At 44.2% G+C, this 17,275-nt stretch overlaps 1 protein-coding gene and 1 long non-coding RNA gene across 3 annotated transcripts in view; both read right to left on the bottom strand.

Moving 5' to 3' along the window:
* The window catches only part of NDRG1 (N-myc downstream regulated 1), a 74,416-nt gene extending 63,102 nt beyond the window's left edge, over positions 1-11,314 (bottom strand). The window contains exon 1 of the mRNA XM_040588752.1: positions 11,232-11,314. Coding sequence (XP_040444686.1) covers positions 11,232-11,254 — 23 coding nt within the window. The 5' untranslated portion in view covers positions 11,255-11,314. The remainder of the gene's footprint in view (positions 1-11,231) is intronic.
* A 1,280-nt stretch (positions 11,315-12,594) lies between these two features.
* On the bottom strand, positions 12,595-16,680 carry LOC121084183. Of its 2 annotated transcripts, none has more exons than XR_005826624.1 (3): positions 15,980-16,680; positions 13,622-13,950; positions 12,595-12,783 (listed from the first exon to the last, which is right to left on the bottom strand). It is a non-coding gene; the product is annotated as an uncharacterized LOC121084183 (long non-coding RNA). The 2 variants fall into 2 exon arrangements; XR_005826623.1 differs by having other exon boundaries at positions 12,595-13,727; positions 13,823-13,950.
* Between the last annotated feature and the right edge of the window lie 595 nt (positions 16,681-17,275).

Raw genomic sequence — 17,275 nt, 5'->3', positions numbered from 1 at the left:
AGGGCAGATTATGGCAGCACTCTTCAGTCAGCTGCAGATGAAAATCAGCTCAGATCAACAAGCTGAACAATGAAAGTAATCGAGCTGGTTTTCCATGAAGAAAAATAAACAAGTGGCTCATCCAGTAGATTGGCAGTGACAAGCAGCTGAAAGGGGTAACTACTGATACAAGCACATCCCGGAAGGATATCTAACTAGGTGGGCATCTCTGTTTGGGTCCCTATCAATCTTTCCTCTGTCTACAAGGGTGTGTTTCTAGGAGAACCAAAACCTAAAAGAGATCCTTCCCTGCCTGTGTTTTCATTATCCAAACACACTTCATAAAGATATCGGTTTTAGCTGAGAGATATTCTACAATGTCCAGGGCAAGCCTTTCTTTCAGAGAGCTTTACTCTGCCTGTTGATCTGAATCACCTCCTAACTGCTCTCATGCCATTACACTCACTTAGGAAACTGATCCCTAAACATCCCAGGTCCTGGGCAGTTGACAGCATTCCTTTTCAGTTCCCATTTAAATACGCACATATGCGCCTCTCCTTGGAGTCTACACAAAGTCCTGCACTGTGCACTGCACCGGGTACTAAAACTAGCACAATTGGCTTAAACTTGCCTTTTTCAAAGTTTTCCCCTGTCTATTTTGAACGAAACAAAGCCTTTTGTATCCTTGTGGCCAAGAAGGGGAACCACAAAGCATAAAGAGCCCCAGCTCCTCTCCCATTGCAATTTGGAGTCCTTTTCCCAGCCCAGTGTGAACAATCCCAGCCCACGGGACAATCCCATGGCACTGTCCTGCATAATTTGCTTTTCAGAGAATTTCTGAAGGGAATATCTGAGAGCAGAGATGAATGTTCATGCCATTTTATCTGCCAGTATCCAGAGCTGGTAGTACTGTAGGTTTCCTTCCCCTTCCTGTGAGAAAGAATTCCTGTAACATCAGCAATGTGTTTTGGTTTACCCTCTGAACCTCCAACATCTTAATGATTTTCATGATTAATTTTGGCAATAAGCAAGGTGTATATACTGGAATTAGAAATGCATCTTTTTAATTCAAGATGTGAGTGATTGTTTTTCTCTGGAGATGAAACAACAGAGGTTTGGGAGGGAGAGGGTAGGACAGGAGAAGAAAAACGGATTCAAAATAAGGTGTAGGGAAAAGAAATTCAGAGAGGAAGAGTTGACTCAAAACTGTACCAAACTGTCCTGGTTTCAGCTGGGATAGAGTTAGTTTTCTTCCTAGTAGCTGGTGCAGTGCTGTGTTTTGGATTTAGTATGAGAATAATGTTGATAAGACACTGATGTTTTGGCTATTGCTCAGTAGTGCTTACCCTAACTCAAGGGCTTTCCAGTTGCCCATGCTCTGCCAGCGAGGAGGTGCACAAGAAGCTGGGAGGGAGCAGAGCCAGGCCAGCTGACCCGAACTAGCCACAGGGATGTTCCATACCATAGAACACCATGCTCAGTATATAAACGGGGGGGAGCTGGCCCAGAGCCACTGATTATTGCTTGGGGACTGGCTGGGCATGAGTCAGCAGGTGGTGAGCAACTGTGTTGTGCACCACTTGGTTTTCTATTCCTCCTTTTTTTCCCCTCTTTTCATTACTGTTGTTATTATTATCATCATCATCATCATTATTATTATTATCATCATTATTATAATTATTATTTTTTACTTTATATTAAACTGTTCTTATCTCAACCCATGGGGTTTACCTTTTTCTGATTCTCCTCCCCATCCCATGGGAGGAGGGGAGGGTGAGTGAGCAAGTGGCTGTGTGGGTCTTCCTTGCTGGCTGGGGTTAAACCACAACACAAATACAGGCACCAAGAGATGCACTTGGTATCAATGTTTTGCTTCCTGAATCAGCCTGACCAAAGAACTTGTTCAGTGACTGATGCTTTTGAAATAGCAGGCAAGAACAGAGGCTGTAAATAACCGGTCCCCTATCAGCACTACAGTGTTATCAACAGCAACACGCACCCTGTCTTGGGAACAGCCAAGAGTGGCAGCAGCGATCAGTGAAGGTTGAACATGAGCATATAAGGAAAGCTCTTATCACAATATTCAGTAAGAAAGCTCGTGGAGTTTCAGCTGTGCCCATTCAGTTGACTGGCACCTTGTCTCGAAGCCAGCCCTTCCAACCTGCTCTCTATCCCAACCAACCCAAAAGTCAATCCCCTTTTCTTCGGGGACTTTCAGCACAGGAAACCTCTAGCAGAGAGCCTCCTGCTTCTCTGTGGCTGGGAGGACATGCTCGACTGCTCATGGTGGTCCGTACAGGAGATGCATGAAAGCAACAGCACGGTCATGGGTAGTTATCACTGCAGGAGCAAACAAAGCTACCGCAACACAAACTCTCCAAGGGATGGGAAAGGTTATCCTTATTCGGGTGCCGGCAAGAGTCAGTTCTGCAAAATGTCATATAAATTCTGTCTCTATTCTCTGCATGTCAATGCTAGTAACTGCAGTGTTGCACAATGAGGTACAGAGGGGACTAACCAACCAGTTCCCCAAGGGGAAGTTATATGGAGGTTGAAGTAAAGCAGAACCAAAGGATTTAATGTTGTTGAGCACGTAAGACTTGGCCATGCATGAGTTTACTTAAAAAAATAAAATTATAATGACTTTTCTGCAAAGAGCCAGCAGCAAGTGTCCCAGACACAGAGGAGCTGCAGGGGCAGATGCAGAACTTCCCTGGCACTGGTTCACAGCCCACGGCTTTGCAGAGCTCCCTCAGTGCCGCTACTGTTACAGCTGCCCACGGCTCCCCTGCCTGCCCTGGGTGGCTTCGCTGGGACAGACCCCCTCTTGCACTGGGCTGTGCTGTGCCGGGAGGCAGCACCAGGCACATGGGAGATGGGTGGCGTGCGGGAACCAGAGCAAACCCTGAAGGGAGGCCCGGCCGCAATGGTGGTCTGAGCTAAAACGCTCCCCTCCTCAGGGGCAGTAGCCGGGTTTGGTGCTGGGCTCCTGGAAGTGTCCTGGGGGCAAGAGCTCTCCAACCTTCAATGACTGTTAATGACTGGCTAGTAAATCTGGGACAAGGTTACCTTTGTCTGGAGAAGGTGGAAATAGCTAGTCTGGGTCGTTAATGAGGCTGGAAAAAGTGTAATTTACTGACAAAGCTGAATCACCAGTTGTCTTCACTACAGAGTCTTGTGCCAAGTCATACAGTTAAATACAAATTATAGTTGTTTGCTTGTTTGTTTTTAATCCATTCTATATTTGACCAATAAAACAGACATTGTGATTGAAAGCCTAATTTCCCCCATTTATCTATTAAAGTCATATTCCATAACTTGAAGAAAACAAACTCACTGTAAGGCAATGACTAAAATACTCCTTTCAAAACACTTTACCATGCCTGTACAGTTCTCAGTTGGGAAAATACATTATTCATCCGTTGTACGGTTAGATAACCTTGGGTACAGGATTATAAAAGAACTAGTCCATTCTGAACAAGTACATATTGTAACTGGAAACACTATAATCTTATAAAACAGCCTTATAAAACTATAGCCTTATAATTTACCCTAATTAGACAGTGATAAACCCTCTGGCCCTTTGATTAGATTGCTGTTTGCATCTGAGCTTTCATTCAGTTCATGCTGGGTGCAGTATAGACATTCATTTTCAGTGAATCAATGACAGAACAATAAGTCATCCAAGATGACTGACTCACAGTCCCATGATTTTTAGTGACAGACATAGTGGATGGTTTTAAATATGTAGTAACACCATTTCACTGAAATCAACGTTTTGGAAAAAAAGCTGATCAATTCCTCAGAGATACTCCACACATCAATCAGTATAATGCAGAGTCAAGTCTAATTCGCAAGTGGTACACCAGCTAGTTATCTGAATCACTTTGATTGGCAGGTCAGCTATAGAGATCTTTAAATCAAATTAAACAATTTCACTCTAGGCTCTTTGCTTGAAATAGCTTTAAAACACAAGGCACAATTCCCATTAGACAATCCTGGGAGAAAGCAAACACACTATGAATGATTAGCTAACTTGACCTCAGCTTTCAAGTGTAACAATGTCTTTTATATGGAAAGTTGGTAAACGCCAAGGGAAACTGATGTGTGACTGCAATTAACATTGCCAATTACTGTCGCTGTTCTGCCACCCACATTCTTTCAGAGGCCACTAGAAAAATGTTCTCTTTTCAAAGCTCATTTAGCAATGCTATCACATGAGGTGCACAGGTCATGGTTTTCACAGTGGCACAGCGCTCTAAACTCTCATGCTTGCAGTATTTTCTGCACAGGCCTGTTTTTTTCCACTCAGACAGCAACACACCAGCTTTAGTTACTCCTGATTTACCCCAGTGAGAGTACATTCATCCCCTTTGCCACCAGCTGTTCTATAGCATGAAATACTGTCTGCAGTTGCCAAGGATGAAACCTATGTGAAGAAACTCAGCTAGGTGGAGAAGCCCAGGGAAAGAAGGAAGAATGGTTTGGTGGCAACCTGAAAACCATGCTAACATGACATAGTGCTGGTCAGTGTCCTACAAGATGGAGCTTCCCAGAAGGGGCCCAGAGCACTGGAATTCTGGTGTTGGGAGGCAAAGGGTGGGACAGGGAGAAAAAGAAGGTACGCATGAGCTGAGCAAGAGTGGAAATGCAGGAAAGACTTTGGCAAGGTCAATGAACTTAACCACAGCAAGAGATTTGAGCACAAGGACAGGAGGATGGTGAAAAAGAAGGAAACCTTTGGACTTTGTCCATTGGCATTATTTGAGGATGCGTATCATTTCCCTGTGTACCTGGGAGCGCACCACTGGAGATATTATACATGTGCAGGAATCTGGGCAGCTGACACCAGTGGGCAACGCAGGGATCTGTTTTCTGTGCTGGCAGAGGTGAGGCTGATTTTTGGACTTTGGCAGGGCTGAGAGGAATTGGACTCAGACAGTGATTTCAGAATGGATGGAGGTGTGGAACACAAATAATACACCAAATAAATGCTCAAAATATTTAGTCTTGCTGAAGCAGCAAGACTGCTGTGTAAGCAAAGGGACAAGTAACAAGGTATTGGGAGCAGATACAATTTGGTCAGTGTGTGTGCGTAAAATTGATGCAAATAAACTAGACATGAAGGCAGAAGCTTGTAACATGGGCTATTTGTGCTCTTCTTAAAGAGCTGCTGCAGGGGTGCCTGGGCACAAGGCACCTAGATGCACATGGAAGCCTCAGGAGCATCTGACCACCACACTGTCCACAGGTCTGTCAGCAGAGCCTGTGCCTCAGCACAGTTAGTAGCATCCAGGCTGCCGGAAGCCACGTTAAGCCTTCCTCTCCTTGCCTGGATGAGTTTGAAGACCCCAGTGAAGATGGCCTCTAACTCCTGATGGGGAAGTGCTTCTGGATTTACACACTGGATGGCTACATCCCTGTTGAAGGCACCTGGCATACCCAGAGAAACAGCCAGACTCAGGTGGACACACACAGCTGAGACTGTGACTCATAGGAGCTGGCCTAGAAAGGTCCAAACAACACTGAAGTCAAATACCAAGAGGCAGGAGGTAGAGTCTTTATCAGCAGAAAGGAAACGCTTAATGACACGCTCCAGCAGGTGTTTTTTTTTTCAGTGACATGAAGATCTATATAGATTGCAAACAAGGCCCCTTTTCCCCCTCTTTTTTTCTCACAAATGCCAAGGGAGTCTGAAACTTTCTCCTGTGAAAGTCAAGGTGGGAAAGAGAGGTGATGGTTTAGCATAACAGAGCTAAGGCAGAAGAAGAGGTCTCAGAAAGATAAATATATGAATGAAAATATTTATCAAGCTGGAAACACCACATTTACTGGGACAGAAACAGGTAGGCAATTCACATCGTGCATGGTTGCCAATAAGGTCTGTAGCAAATGTAAGAAATCAGTTGTTCACCTTTGATCAGTCATGGAGACCAGGCACAGCTGCTCTTTACCGCATACAGGCTCCCTCAATGCCAAAATGGAGGGATATTGAGTCATATCCTCTACAGCCAAAAAGATGCCAAAGAGACGTCTTTTAGTGTAATGTGCTTGTTGCTCAGCTGTTTCGAAACACTCAACAATGAATTATTAATTAAAGGGAGGTACTGTTATTTGGTAGAGGTGATGATTTGGAGACAACCGATCCAAGGTTTTTCCCCAGACCTACCATTGCCTTTTTCTGTCTTTTCTTGGCAAGCAATTCAGTTTTTATGAGTTTCAGCTTGTCTATCTATAAATAGAGATAACATCTGCACACTAATATATTAAACAAACATAGCTTTTCCTTCCATTCACAAGCTGTCCAGGAGCAGCTTGATTCTGTATGTGAATCATCAGTGGTCAATACATTTCTTTACATGTGCTGGTTACAAGCACAGTGTTTGTTATCTAAAACTGAAACAATGGCAACCAGAACTATTTTGGCTCACTAGTCCAATTTTTTCTGTACTTAAGGAATGTAAGTCTAATCTCCTTTGGCCAAACGAGGGGGGTGGAGAGGGGAATAAAATTGAAAAGGAGGATGTGCTTAATATGGAGTAAACCAAATCCTTTCATTGGCATATTTAATAATTTGTCAATAGCATGTTTGCAATGGGGTTTAGCATCGCTGCATGAGAAATATGTTAGTTTCTGACTCCAGAGCCACAAGCAGGGCAATTCACCGCTACTTCGCTCCATTCACAGTTCAGTCCTAACGTCACTTGCCATGTGACAGCCAGAAAGAAAATCATAAATGCTCTGTACTCATTTTGAAAAGTAATGATTAAAATCCCAACAGAGCGCCAAATCCTACCTTCCTCTGCACAGCAGTGCAGGAATGAGTAGGAACAAATAGACATCGTTCCTTTCTCCACACCAGCTGGAGACTTTCCAAATCTGATGCTTAACAGAGTGGTAAGCAGAACATCAATTAAATAGGACAGTTTGTACACCATGACCCGGGGAGGTCAAGCTCCCAGCTCTACCCTGAAGCTGAATTTCTGTGGTGCATCTTACAGGCAGTTTCCCATCGCCACCTCACTAAGCAAAAGAAGGGCAAGCTCTGCCTATACTTTTCTGCCTATTTCTGCTGTGTTTGCATTTTGTAGCGCTAGTCAAATTTAAAGGGCAATTCATGCTGTGACCTTAGGAGTTGTGGGGGTTGCAAACAGTAGACAACAGAGTCTGTGTTAATTTTGTATCTCTGGGTTGATAAATCAAATCAACTGTATTCCCTCCACAGAGAGGGGAAATTTTCATCATAGCATATTGTGATTTCTCACATTGTCACAGTTTCGAAGATGTCTTTAAAGAAACTGGTACATAGACCACAGTTTTAGCAGTTTTAGCACTGTACCTGTTCCATTTTCCTTCATACAAAATGCTTCATACATCTGTGGCCTCCTACAGATGCTTCTGAAGCTGTAGGGTTTCGACCAGAAGTGTCTTTTAGTAAACCACCAAAATAATCAGGGTTCTGGTTATTTATCACAAATGTGTAGAAAATTAATTTCACCTCATTTCAAGCTGAGTGCCTTAAACATATGCATCATCACAATAAACTTGTGAGGCTTCAAACTACTGTAATCTCCATGATATATTTAAGGAAAATGAGGCTAGGACAGTCTAGCAGCAATATTCCAAAACAGCATGTAGTGCCCCAAAGGAGATCTTAGACAGAAATTGGGTAATATCCACAAAACAGCCACTAAATAACCGATACTTAGAAACCCAGATTTTCCATGAAATTACCTTTAAACCTGCAGACCGCAGCGCTGAAGGTGCCTGCAACAGGCAGTAAGCCCCGAAGCCATCAGAGCACATTGCTCATACACAGACACTGCTGAGCCCCCCACTGCCACTGCCACTGCCACTGCCACTGCCCCGTGCCCTCAGCCCCAAGCTCGTCATATACAAGTCCACATCTTGCTCAATGTCCCAGTGTCAGGGTACGTGCAGAGTGACTGATGAGCATCCCTGCTCCTCTAGCCCAAGAGAACTCTGCTGTCCCCAGTAGGGAGGACATACTCATGTGAGGAGACATTAAAGTTAGGACCAGAGGAAACGAAGAATGGGAGGAAAAGAGTCTATCCCCTTGAGAATATACTGCCTAAAATGCAAGATTCAGAGAAAAACAGGGAGTGTGAGAGAGCAAGATGCTCAAGCCAGTAATGAGGTCTCTTTTCCTTCATCAGGGAAACGGGTTTTTCATTTCCTTTTTGGATTGCTTATGCATTTTTCTTAAAAAGACTCACTGCACAACAAAAAAAATTATAGCAGGCACATAGGACCCACAGAGAGTGATTTCCAGGGAAAATCTCAAGTTAACCTGGAGTAAAAGCCACAGGCGGGTGGGAAGGGAAAGAGAAGCCTCAGTAGAATTTTGTCATTAAAAGCACCAAACCACCCATTTTACGTTCAACCACAAAACACAGTGTGGCAAGAAGATTATGTCCCAGGGAAAGTCATGCTTCTGAAGGCCTTTTGTACACCCACAGTAGGCCTTTACCCCACCCCATGTAGGAAGGCTTCAAGCTTTCCTTAGGTGGCTGGTGGCAATGTCCCAACTCAACTGGAGGCCTTCAAGTTCAAAACAAAACGGAACAATCCCTTCCTAGGGAGTTTCTTCCCGTCAAGCATTTTTGTGAGGAGTCCAGCCTCTCCCGAGAGATCTGGCAGTCAGAATCCAGAAAGCAAATGTTTAAGAGCTTCCTTTGCCCCTCTCTATTGCCTTGGCTGCTCTGGCAAGGAAGCTGCTTTTATTGTGTCCAGGGTGACTTCTTGTGGAGGGCAACAAATCCCCTGGCTATGGGGCTCTAATTCCCAGGCCCCTTTCAGCCAGCAAAAAGAAGCTTTGACATATTTCAAGGCTGTCAGCTGAGGCCAGGGATTTCTCTCGGACCATGGATGACCAGCCCAGGACTGATTCCTCTTTGGTTTCTTGCTTATGGTTGACTCTGTTGTTCTGCAGAGCAGGCTTGCAGAACCATATGCACCTCGAGGTGTTTTCACACACCACCACACCATGCTGATACATCCTCCTGGGGAGGGAAATGCAGTGAAGCACAGAATGGGGTTTCGGTGATGGCCACCTCAACAGCCTCACCAATTCAGGAAACAGAAGTTGGCCAGCATCTCTAGAAGACAGCTTGGCTGACCATATGCCTAGGGAGGGAAGGTTTCTCTTCTGATTCAAGCAGGAGGACTGACCTCCTTCTTCCTTCACTAAAGTAATTTCGTGGACACAGCAGAGAAGGAAACCAGCCCTGCCCCAGCCAGCCTGCCCCAGGCAAGGACACAGCAGGGCTGGTTCTTGCTTTGGCTCATGCTGGACCATGCTCCAAGGGGAACCATGCTCCAACCACCATGCTGACCAAGGGGAAACCTTGCCAGCCCTGAAGCGGCTGGGATCATCATAAAACTGAAATACGCAGTGCTTCTAAAATTGCCGTACATCACAAACACAGCCTTCTTTTATTACCAGTTTTTGTGATTTCTGTTACTTCATGGTTTTGACTCTGACTACTCACTGCCCATAGCAACAGCAAGAGGCAGGGGTGGAATCACAGCCCCAGCTCCCTCTGATCTTAGGAGAAAGATCCCTCACGTCACCTGTAGATCTTAGAGGATTTCACAAGGATTTTAAGGATGTTTGTCCCTTACATCTGTCTCACAGTGGGATACACAGAGATGTATAGCATCGATGCAAAAGCTCCATGGACACGCTGCAGAGACCTGTCTCAACAGGCTCCTGCTCACCTGCCAGCCCTCCTGCTTCTGCTGGAGCTTTCACAGCTCATCCACCATCCTGCTGGCTTTCCAGTATTTTGGAATACCAGTTGTCCTTTTACCAGCATTGACCATTACCAGATTGTGTAAAGCGGGCAACAAAAATCAGCTGTTTTAACCTCATTGGTCTGACTGCTTACAAGGTCAAAAGTGTCAAAAAGACTTACGCTAAAATTATAGTTCAGAGAAATTGAAAACTTACCAAGATGATGAAGATATCATTTTTCAAAGCATACATATTTACATGCATGTAAATAAATACACATGAATATATCCATGTATGATTTATACTGTATAGTGTGGAACAACATCTATTTCTTGAACATGAAGCATTGCTGTCATTCTGCGTTGGCACGGATCCGGTTATTGCAGTGAACTTTAGGTGGACATAATTTCTGCCACTGCAGGATCTTTGAACAGCTGAGACTGAAGCAAACTCTGCTTGCACACTTTAGTTTCATGGCCCGTTATCCAAGGGGCTGCAGTGCCCCATTTAAATCTTGACATTGAATTTTATCTACAGATTCTTGCATCTACAGACATCTTGCGATCTAGTCTATCTACCAAAAGGCATCAAGCTGAAACTGTTACAAAACCAGTGGACCTCAGCCTCACCACAAGCATGTCTACAGCATAATATCTCATCTATCTGCCATGCTCTGAGATTGGTATTAGACAATCATGTCCCTATCATGATTAGAACATAGAAGAAAAGGGGAAATTTGGAGAAACTTTCGAGCTGTTTGAAGAAAAGAAATCTGAATTGCCTCGTAAGACATTTTTGTTTGGCTTGGAGATTTACTTTGTTTTATTTAGAAGTTCTGTTCTCTCTACCACGGAGATGTTTTTTTAACCAAGTTGATACTTTCTTTTTCTGAAGTTATATTAGCATTGCAGACTGAAGATTTAATCTAAACCACTTTTTTTAAAAAAAAAATTCAGGCAGTGCTATGTCCAAAGATTCTATGGGTCAGATTTTCAACAGCTATTTTATATTGCTTTACACCTGCTGACTAGCAGGGCCATCCCATCTAACAAGCTGAGGCCTAAACTTATTGCCAATGTCTCGTTAGGCAACTGCATAGAGAGTCCAGTCCTGCTGTATTTACATGTTTACACAGGTCTTGAAAGCAAGGGCAGGGAAAAAAATACCGTGATTCTTTACAATTAGAATAGTATTGGGATTCCTTACAGTCATTATATACTGATCCAGATGGTACAATTTTTTCTCCTAACAGCTGATTGCAGTCACAAAATGGAATTACCAAAAGCAGAACGTCACTCATTAGGCATGAGTAGGGGTGACCAGCGCTGCATATGACACAGACAGTTCCTGCCCAAAATGCTTATGATCTCAATAAGACAGCCACAGAGCAGACAGTGAAAAACATGACGAAGGAGCTGGCTTAAGGGACAAATAGCTATAAATTATTATAATAACTATTATAATAATTTGCTATAATTACACAAGAGACCGTTACCTGTTTGACGACACAGCGAGCATTGGTTTGTTCTCTGGTCAAAAAATAAATGAGTGACAAAAGTATCCTAGCTGTCTTTCCTGGCTTGTAATGCCAATGGTATCTATTCAGCAGCTGACTCTAATAAAGTCATCTGGCTTTTTTGAAACAAGCAGGAGGGGTGGGCAGCAGCTTGATGGGTGACCTCAATTCGCTGAGCTCTAAGGACAGTTTTTTAGACTCCCCTTTTATAAACGTTGCAATTATGTTTTGTATATAATTCCAGTTACAATTCTGATTGGAAAACGGAGCTGCTTAGGGGAGCTTACAAGATGACATCTGTTCAACAACAGACATCTGTGCCAGAACAGCAAACCAGGGCTGCCTGAGGCAGGGTGCTCGAGTGAGATGCATGTACAGACCCACATCTGTACGTGCTGCGATGGACCAATATTGGTTCTTTCAGCAAAAACTGTTTGTGACCCAGACCAAGTTCATTCACACTCTCTGCCCCCTGTCAAAAGGCGTCCCAGGTTCAGTCATTAAGGAATGCTTTAAAAAAAAAAATCTTATAAAAGAAACCTCCTTGACTGTGATGCCCAGCAATTCCTTAAACAAAATGATTTCCAGAGGTAGCTGTCCTCTACCCAGTGCAGAGAAGCACTGACAGGCTTTTACAACTCATTTTCAAGCATCTTTTGCTGAATCTTTGGACTTACTTCATCCCTCTTTGCTAGTAGATAATTAGTGAATTAGTTGATTTCTCCACTAACCCACCTCCATCCTACCCTGCCAGCCTGTACCTGCAGTGTCCCATCTGGGTACCAACAGCGAGCCTATTAGTTGCACAGGGGTCTATTTGCCCCCATTTAAGAGCAGCTGGAGTGAGCAGCCCTTCCAGCCTACTGCTGCTTCAGCCCAAGCCCTCGTGTTGTGTGTTGGGCTATTTGATGCATTACAGACAACTCCCACTTTTATTATACTTTTGCTTGCTCCTCAGGTTTATCCCAGCAGGAATTTCCAATTCCTGCCTCTTCTTGCCTCTGCCAGGGTACAGCTGGTTAAACAGCTGTGGATGGAATCTGCATCTAGTGATTCATATGTGCCAGCAAACTGGCCAGTTCTGCCTGTAAACTGGTATTGCATACCATTGTAATACGTGGCCTAAGTAAAATGAAAAATATTCTCCTCTCCCAACCTTTCCTCCTCCGTCCCCTCACTACTAACAGAGCCAAATTATGGCATGACTGTTTCTCCTTATTCAAGCAAAAGTCACAAGATCTGCTCCTAAGCAAGCAAGGAATTTTAAATGAGGAAACCAAGAAAATACATAAGCAAGCTGAAAACCAAAGAGAAATACCTTTAATACTAAACCACTTTTGAATAGAAAGATTATGAATTGGGCAAAATTGATATTTATATGAAAAGACATTGCTCTAAGGACTTTCATTGCATGGGATCGGTGAGTTTCTTTTCCAAGGCTGGTTGAGAGGTGCGCTCTAGAGTGCTCTACAATGTGCAACAGAGTAATACTTGACATAGTGGATAATATCAGGAAGCTTCATCATGTGCACTGTGAAGAAAAACCAATGAACAGCCTGAAGAGACTGTCCTGCTCCACAGCCTCTCCCTAGAAACACTCAGAGATGAGTGGCTCTAAAGTCACAAATCATGTCACAACACATACCCTGTCATACTTGCCCCACTCATCCTGCTTCAGATATTCTGCTGGCTGGCAGTGAATGTGAAATTTAAAATATTGGAAAGATTTGAAATGTGAAAGTGCATCACTGGGCTCACCCCTACATCGCCTGCTCAGATAAGCTCTTTCTGAAGGCAATGTACCAAATTTGGACAGACGTGTGCTTATCTTTCTGCTGGACCTGAAACCAGGGAACAGGGAAGGAAGGAAAGATTCTCTTTCAGTTCATTTTAGCCCTCTTCCCTGTCTATCTGGTGATCCTCCAACTGGGTAAGGACAGGGCTGTGGGACCAGTCTTTGTGCCAGTGTCCATGTTGTCCACAGGCTGCCGCTTGACTTTAGCGGCTCTCCCAAAGAGATAGGTTTGCTGTCATTTCCCCATACTGTTTACCATGTACACTACAACTGGCCTTAACTGGAACCAGATCCCATTATATTGAGCTCTGTGCAAACATCTACAAACAGCAATTCAGGACTGGAAGAATCAAAAACACTCTGCCAACCTGAATGCAAAGTTATCTGCTGCCAACAAATGGTGAATTTCAAATTAGTGGTCTGGTTTGTGAATACAAGCCCTCTGTCTCCAAAAACAGGCAGGTCCCCTTCCCTACCACCTAACCAGCCCTGCCAGTGCTAGTCCCTCCACACTTTGGGGCAGCATCTCCAACTGCAGGAGAGCCCGAGAAGATGGAGTGTCTCTGAATCTTACCTCTGCCAAGAGACCGTGGAAGATTATTTGTGGACCTGAACTGCAGATGAGTTAGATGTCAGCCAGCAGATTCAGTGAACTTTAAGCTGGATTGTTGCCCAGTTGCCTGCAAGAAACTGGTTATTATGTTGTCCCTAACTCAGCCTCAGGAGTTTGGAGTGGAAGTGATTAGACATGTGAGCTGTGGTTTGGGAGACATACTTGCTGTGTGCCAAGGGACGTGCAGACAATCACGTAAAGCAGAAACGCACACATTCACACGGCGCTGCTGTTATCGAAGAGATGAAACTCTTTGCAGCAGTCATGACTCAGAGCAGCATTTGCATATCCTTGAGCAAGAAAAAATAAAAAAGGAATCAGGAGCTGAAGAAGGGTGGGATGATTAGGGAACAGCCAAGAAGAAGAAAGGCATATTCAGAAGTGGGTGAGGCTTTGCTCCCCTGGGACGTGCTGCTTTGCACCTGGAAATGTCTGCCTGGGCACAGCCCCCCGCCCCACCCCATGCAATATTCCCATGCAGGCTGATACAAGCAAGCAGGGGCTGTGGGATCTGCCTTTACCTTGTCTGGGCGAGGTGAGCTTTTCGGGATGTGTACTTCAGCAGGAGGGAATTAGGCTCATAATGGTGGTTATCTACACGCATATTTTTACACCATTAAACTCAAAGATGGATTTTTAATTTCCCCTCACCCTGGTTCCCAGGAGTTAGACATTATAAGGCTATTGACTTTTGAGATTTTCTGTTAAAGGTATAATTGCTGAAACCCCGTGAGGTTTGAAACAAGATACTGTATTATTTTCACACACCCACATACACACAAAGTAATTTCACTAACTGAAATCAAGATTATTGCCCTTCATTAACAGATCCCCTAAACAGAAGGTTACTACTTCAGCGTGAACTGAGACAGGGGTGAAAATAGCCCCTTTTGGAGACACAAACGTTGAAATACTTTTAAAGGCAGCTTATTTGTTTAACAATGAGAGCAGGATGAAAGGGAGCACCATACTTTCACATCGGTGGAAATTCTTTCCTCCCTTACCGTGGTGACAGACACATATGTCCAGCTACAGAAACATGTAACTGAAGATGCTTGTGTTGAAAGAATTCATGAGGTGCAATGAAGCACGTTTTGTTTCTGTTCTTAAACAAAGGGTCAGAATCCCACTTTTAGGTGGAAATCTCATCACCAGCAATTCCTTTCGAAGGAAGGGTCGGGCCCTGCCCTGATGGGGGAGGGAAGGGATAGGCAGCCACCCCAAAAAGACTTTAACTAAAGCAGTCTTCTGAGGAAGGAGAGACAAACTCCCATGCAGAAGGCATCTGAGAAGTTTCTTTGCACCACAGGTGTCTTAACGCCAGGACTGGATGCAGGTGTCTGCCCCAGGGTGTCCCCACAGGCAATCTGGCATGCCCCAAGATAAAGCATCTTGCATGTCCCCAGACAAAGCACCTGCGACCTGGCCAAGCTAAAGTGCTGTCTGGGGGGACAGGGTTTGCTGGGCAGCTGGGAAGGCTAAAGGACACCTATAGAAGACCCAAATAGATCAGCCTGCCTCTGTGTCTCCTCCTGGCCTGGGTAGTAAGGCTGTTTGCTAGATCCCCTTACAGCCAAGGAAAAAGGGGCTTGTGAAGTGCCTCAGGCCTGGGGGTCACTGTCAGAAATCACACGGGTCCAACCACAAAGCTGCGGCATTGTTACAGACCCCCGCGCTGCAGCAAGTTTCATTTCTGCAGAATAAGCAGCAGTTTGCACACACTAGCAAGGTTTTCTGGGTCAGGACTGGGTGCTCTGTAATAAAGGTACCATGTGAGGGTTTCAGTGAGTCCACCTCAGCTTTTTAGATCTTCTCCAGAGACACAAGGAGACCACAGTCCTTACAAAAGCAATCCTCTGACATAAATCAGCATCGTACAGCTGCTGTGGTGGGAGGGCCACAGGGTCAGGCAGCTTTCAAAGCACTCTCAGCAAAAAAAAAATTATAGAACAAATGTGAGAAAACGATTGTTTATGCTGTCCTAGAGAGTTTGGTAGTAACTGAAAGCTGGCACCTCTAGGGCCTCCCAGCCCTCCTGTGAGGTACTGAAATTTTTTGGTTATGGGGTTTTTTTTGCAGATGGCTTTCTCAAGATCATCTTACACATTCATGCTGGAGCAGACAACAAACATTTTATTATTCCCACATTCTCCTTCTCACTGTAGGCCCTGGACACACATTCTTTTGCCTCCCAGTTTAAGTAGGTTAGCTTTATTTCCTAATGTTAATGCAATCTTTGCTGTAAGGGAATGTTGCAACTGGATATTGATTTGTTGAAATGAAATAGGACAGGTCATTTCTGTTCTTCATGAACCTCACCTTCTCTGTCACTCCAGCAGAACTGGAGGATGGAGGATCTTCTCTTTGTCTCACCACACTCCATGTTTCTTCTCAGCCTCCTCTTGCAGCAAGTCCTTCATTCCACTATGGTCATGTTTCTAATATTTGTTTTTTGATGGTCTCTTCCCTTTCTGTGGGCTGCAGACCTATGCCTCCCTGTACTCTTTCTGTTTCCTTCTTTCCTTCTCTTTCGGAGGCTTTTGAGAATAATTTTGGCTGAAAACTTCTACAAAAACCACAAAGCAAACTTAAAACTGCAAGAAAAACAAACAAAAAATCTTAAGATTCAAACCTCAAGGTTCAGACTCTTTTAAGGCATGGAAACAACATGGAAAATTGCAGCCCAATGTCCTGAAAATTCACAGTGTTCCCAGTACTTGGAAAGAAGGTTTTAGAGCCAAAATGCCAGGTCAGTGGGAAAAAACAGAAGTAGTCCCAGCTTGACCCATCACTGTTTCCATGCAGTTTGATGGAAATGCCTGCTCTCCCGAGTCTGATCACCCAGCACACGAGCTGTCTAATTTTACTTGGTAAGCTGAAACAGAAAGTGTGACAGTTCATTTCAGCACCTTATTGTTCTTATCCTGTACTTATCATTTGCTTCAATTTTTTTTTCATGTGTAACAGTCCTTTCCATCAGACTTTTCTGTTTGTCATGTAGGTACTTATTAACCAGTCAAAGCTAATCATTTGGACATCAATGGCTTGGTTTCTTATCTTGAACATGTATTGTGATCACATTTCACATGCGTGTACAAATGCACGGACACAGCAGAAAAGAGATCCTGCTAAGCCCAGAAAAAATACTTCCATTCACAGGCAATGTGCCTGCAGGCCTCCCTACTAATGCAAGTATTCACCATGATTTTACCACAAACTCTCCACAAGAGGAGAAAAAAATCTGGGGTTGCTTCATTTTTAAATGCACAGATCCTACCAGAGGCTCCTCGAGAGCCACAGACTGGTAACTGTCAGTATCAAAGTCAGCTGTGGCTTGTTAGTGTTAGTTAGTCTGTGTCCGTGCAAAATACACATTGTAAAAACAGGACTGTGCACATGGGGGTTTGTCAGCAGATGCTCTGTGCCATAAAAGCACTTGCATGTTGGTGGTCCTCAAGTCTTTCCCATCCTCCATCAGAATGATCAAATTTCACATCCTGGGCCAAGATTATGGGCTTCTCCTTTACAATATCCCATACTCCACCATGCGTTGTAGCACTGTACCCTGTTCCCACCTTTTTATTCCATGTATCAAGCTAATGGATCCTGTAATCA

This window comes from Falco naumanni, chromosome 3 (assembly GCF_017639655.2).
Source record: "Falco naumanni isolate bFalNau1 chromosome 3, bFalNau1.pat, whole genome shotgun sequence".
In the NCBI taxonomy this organism is placed as follows: domain Eukaryota; kingdom Metazoa; phylum Chordata; class Aves; order Falconiformes; family Falconidae; genus Falco; species Falco naumanni.
The sequence above is the reverse complement of the archived record's forward strand: the minus strand, read 5'-3'. Positions and strand labels throughout refer to the sequence as shown.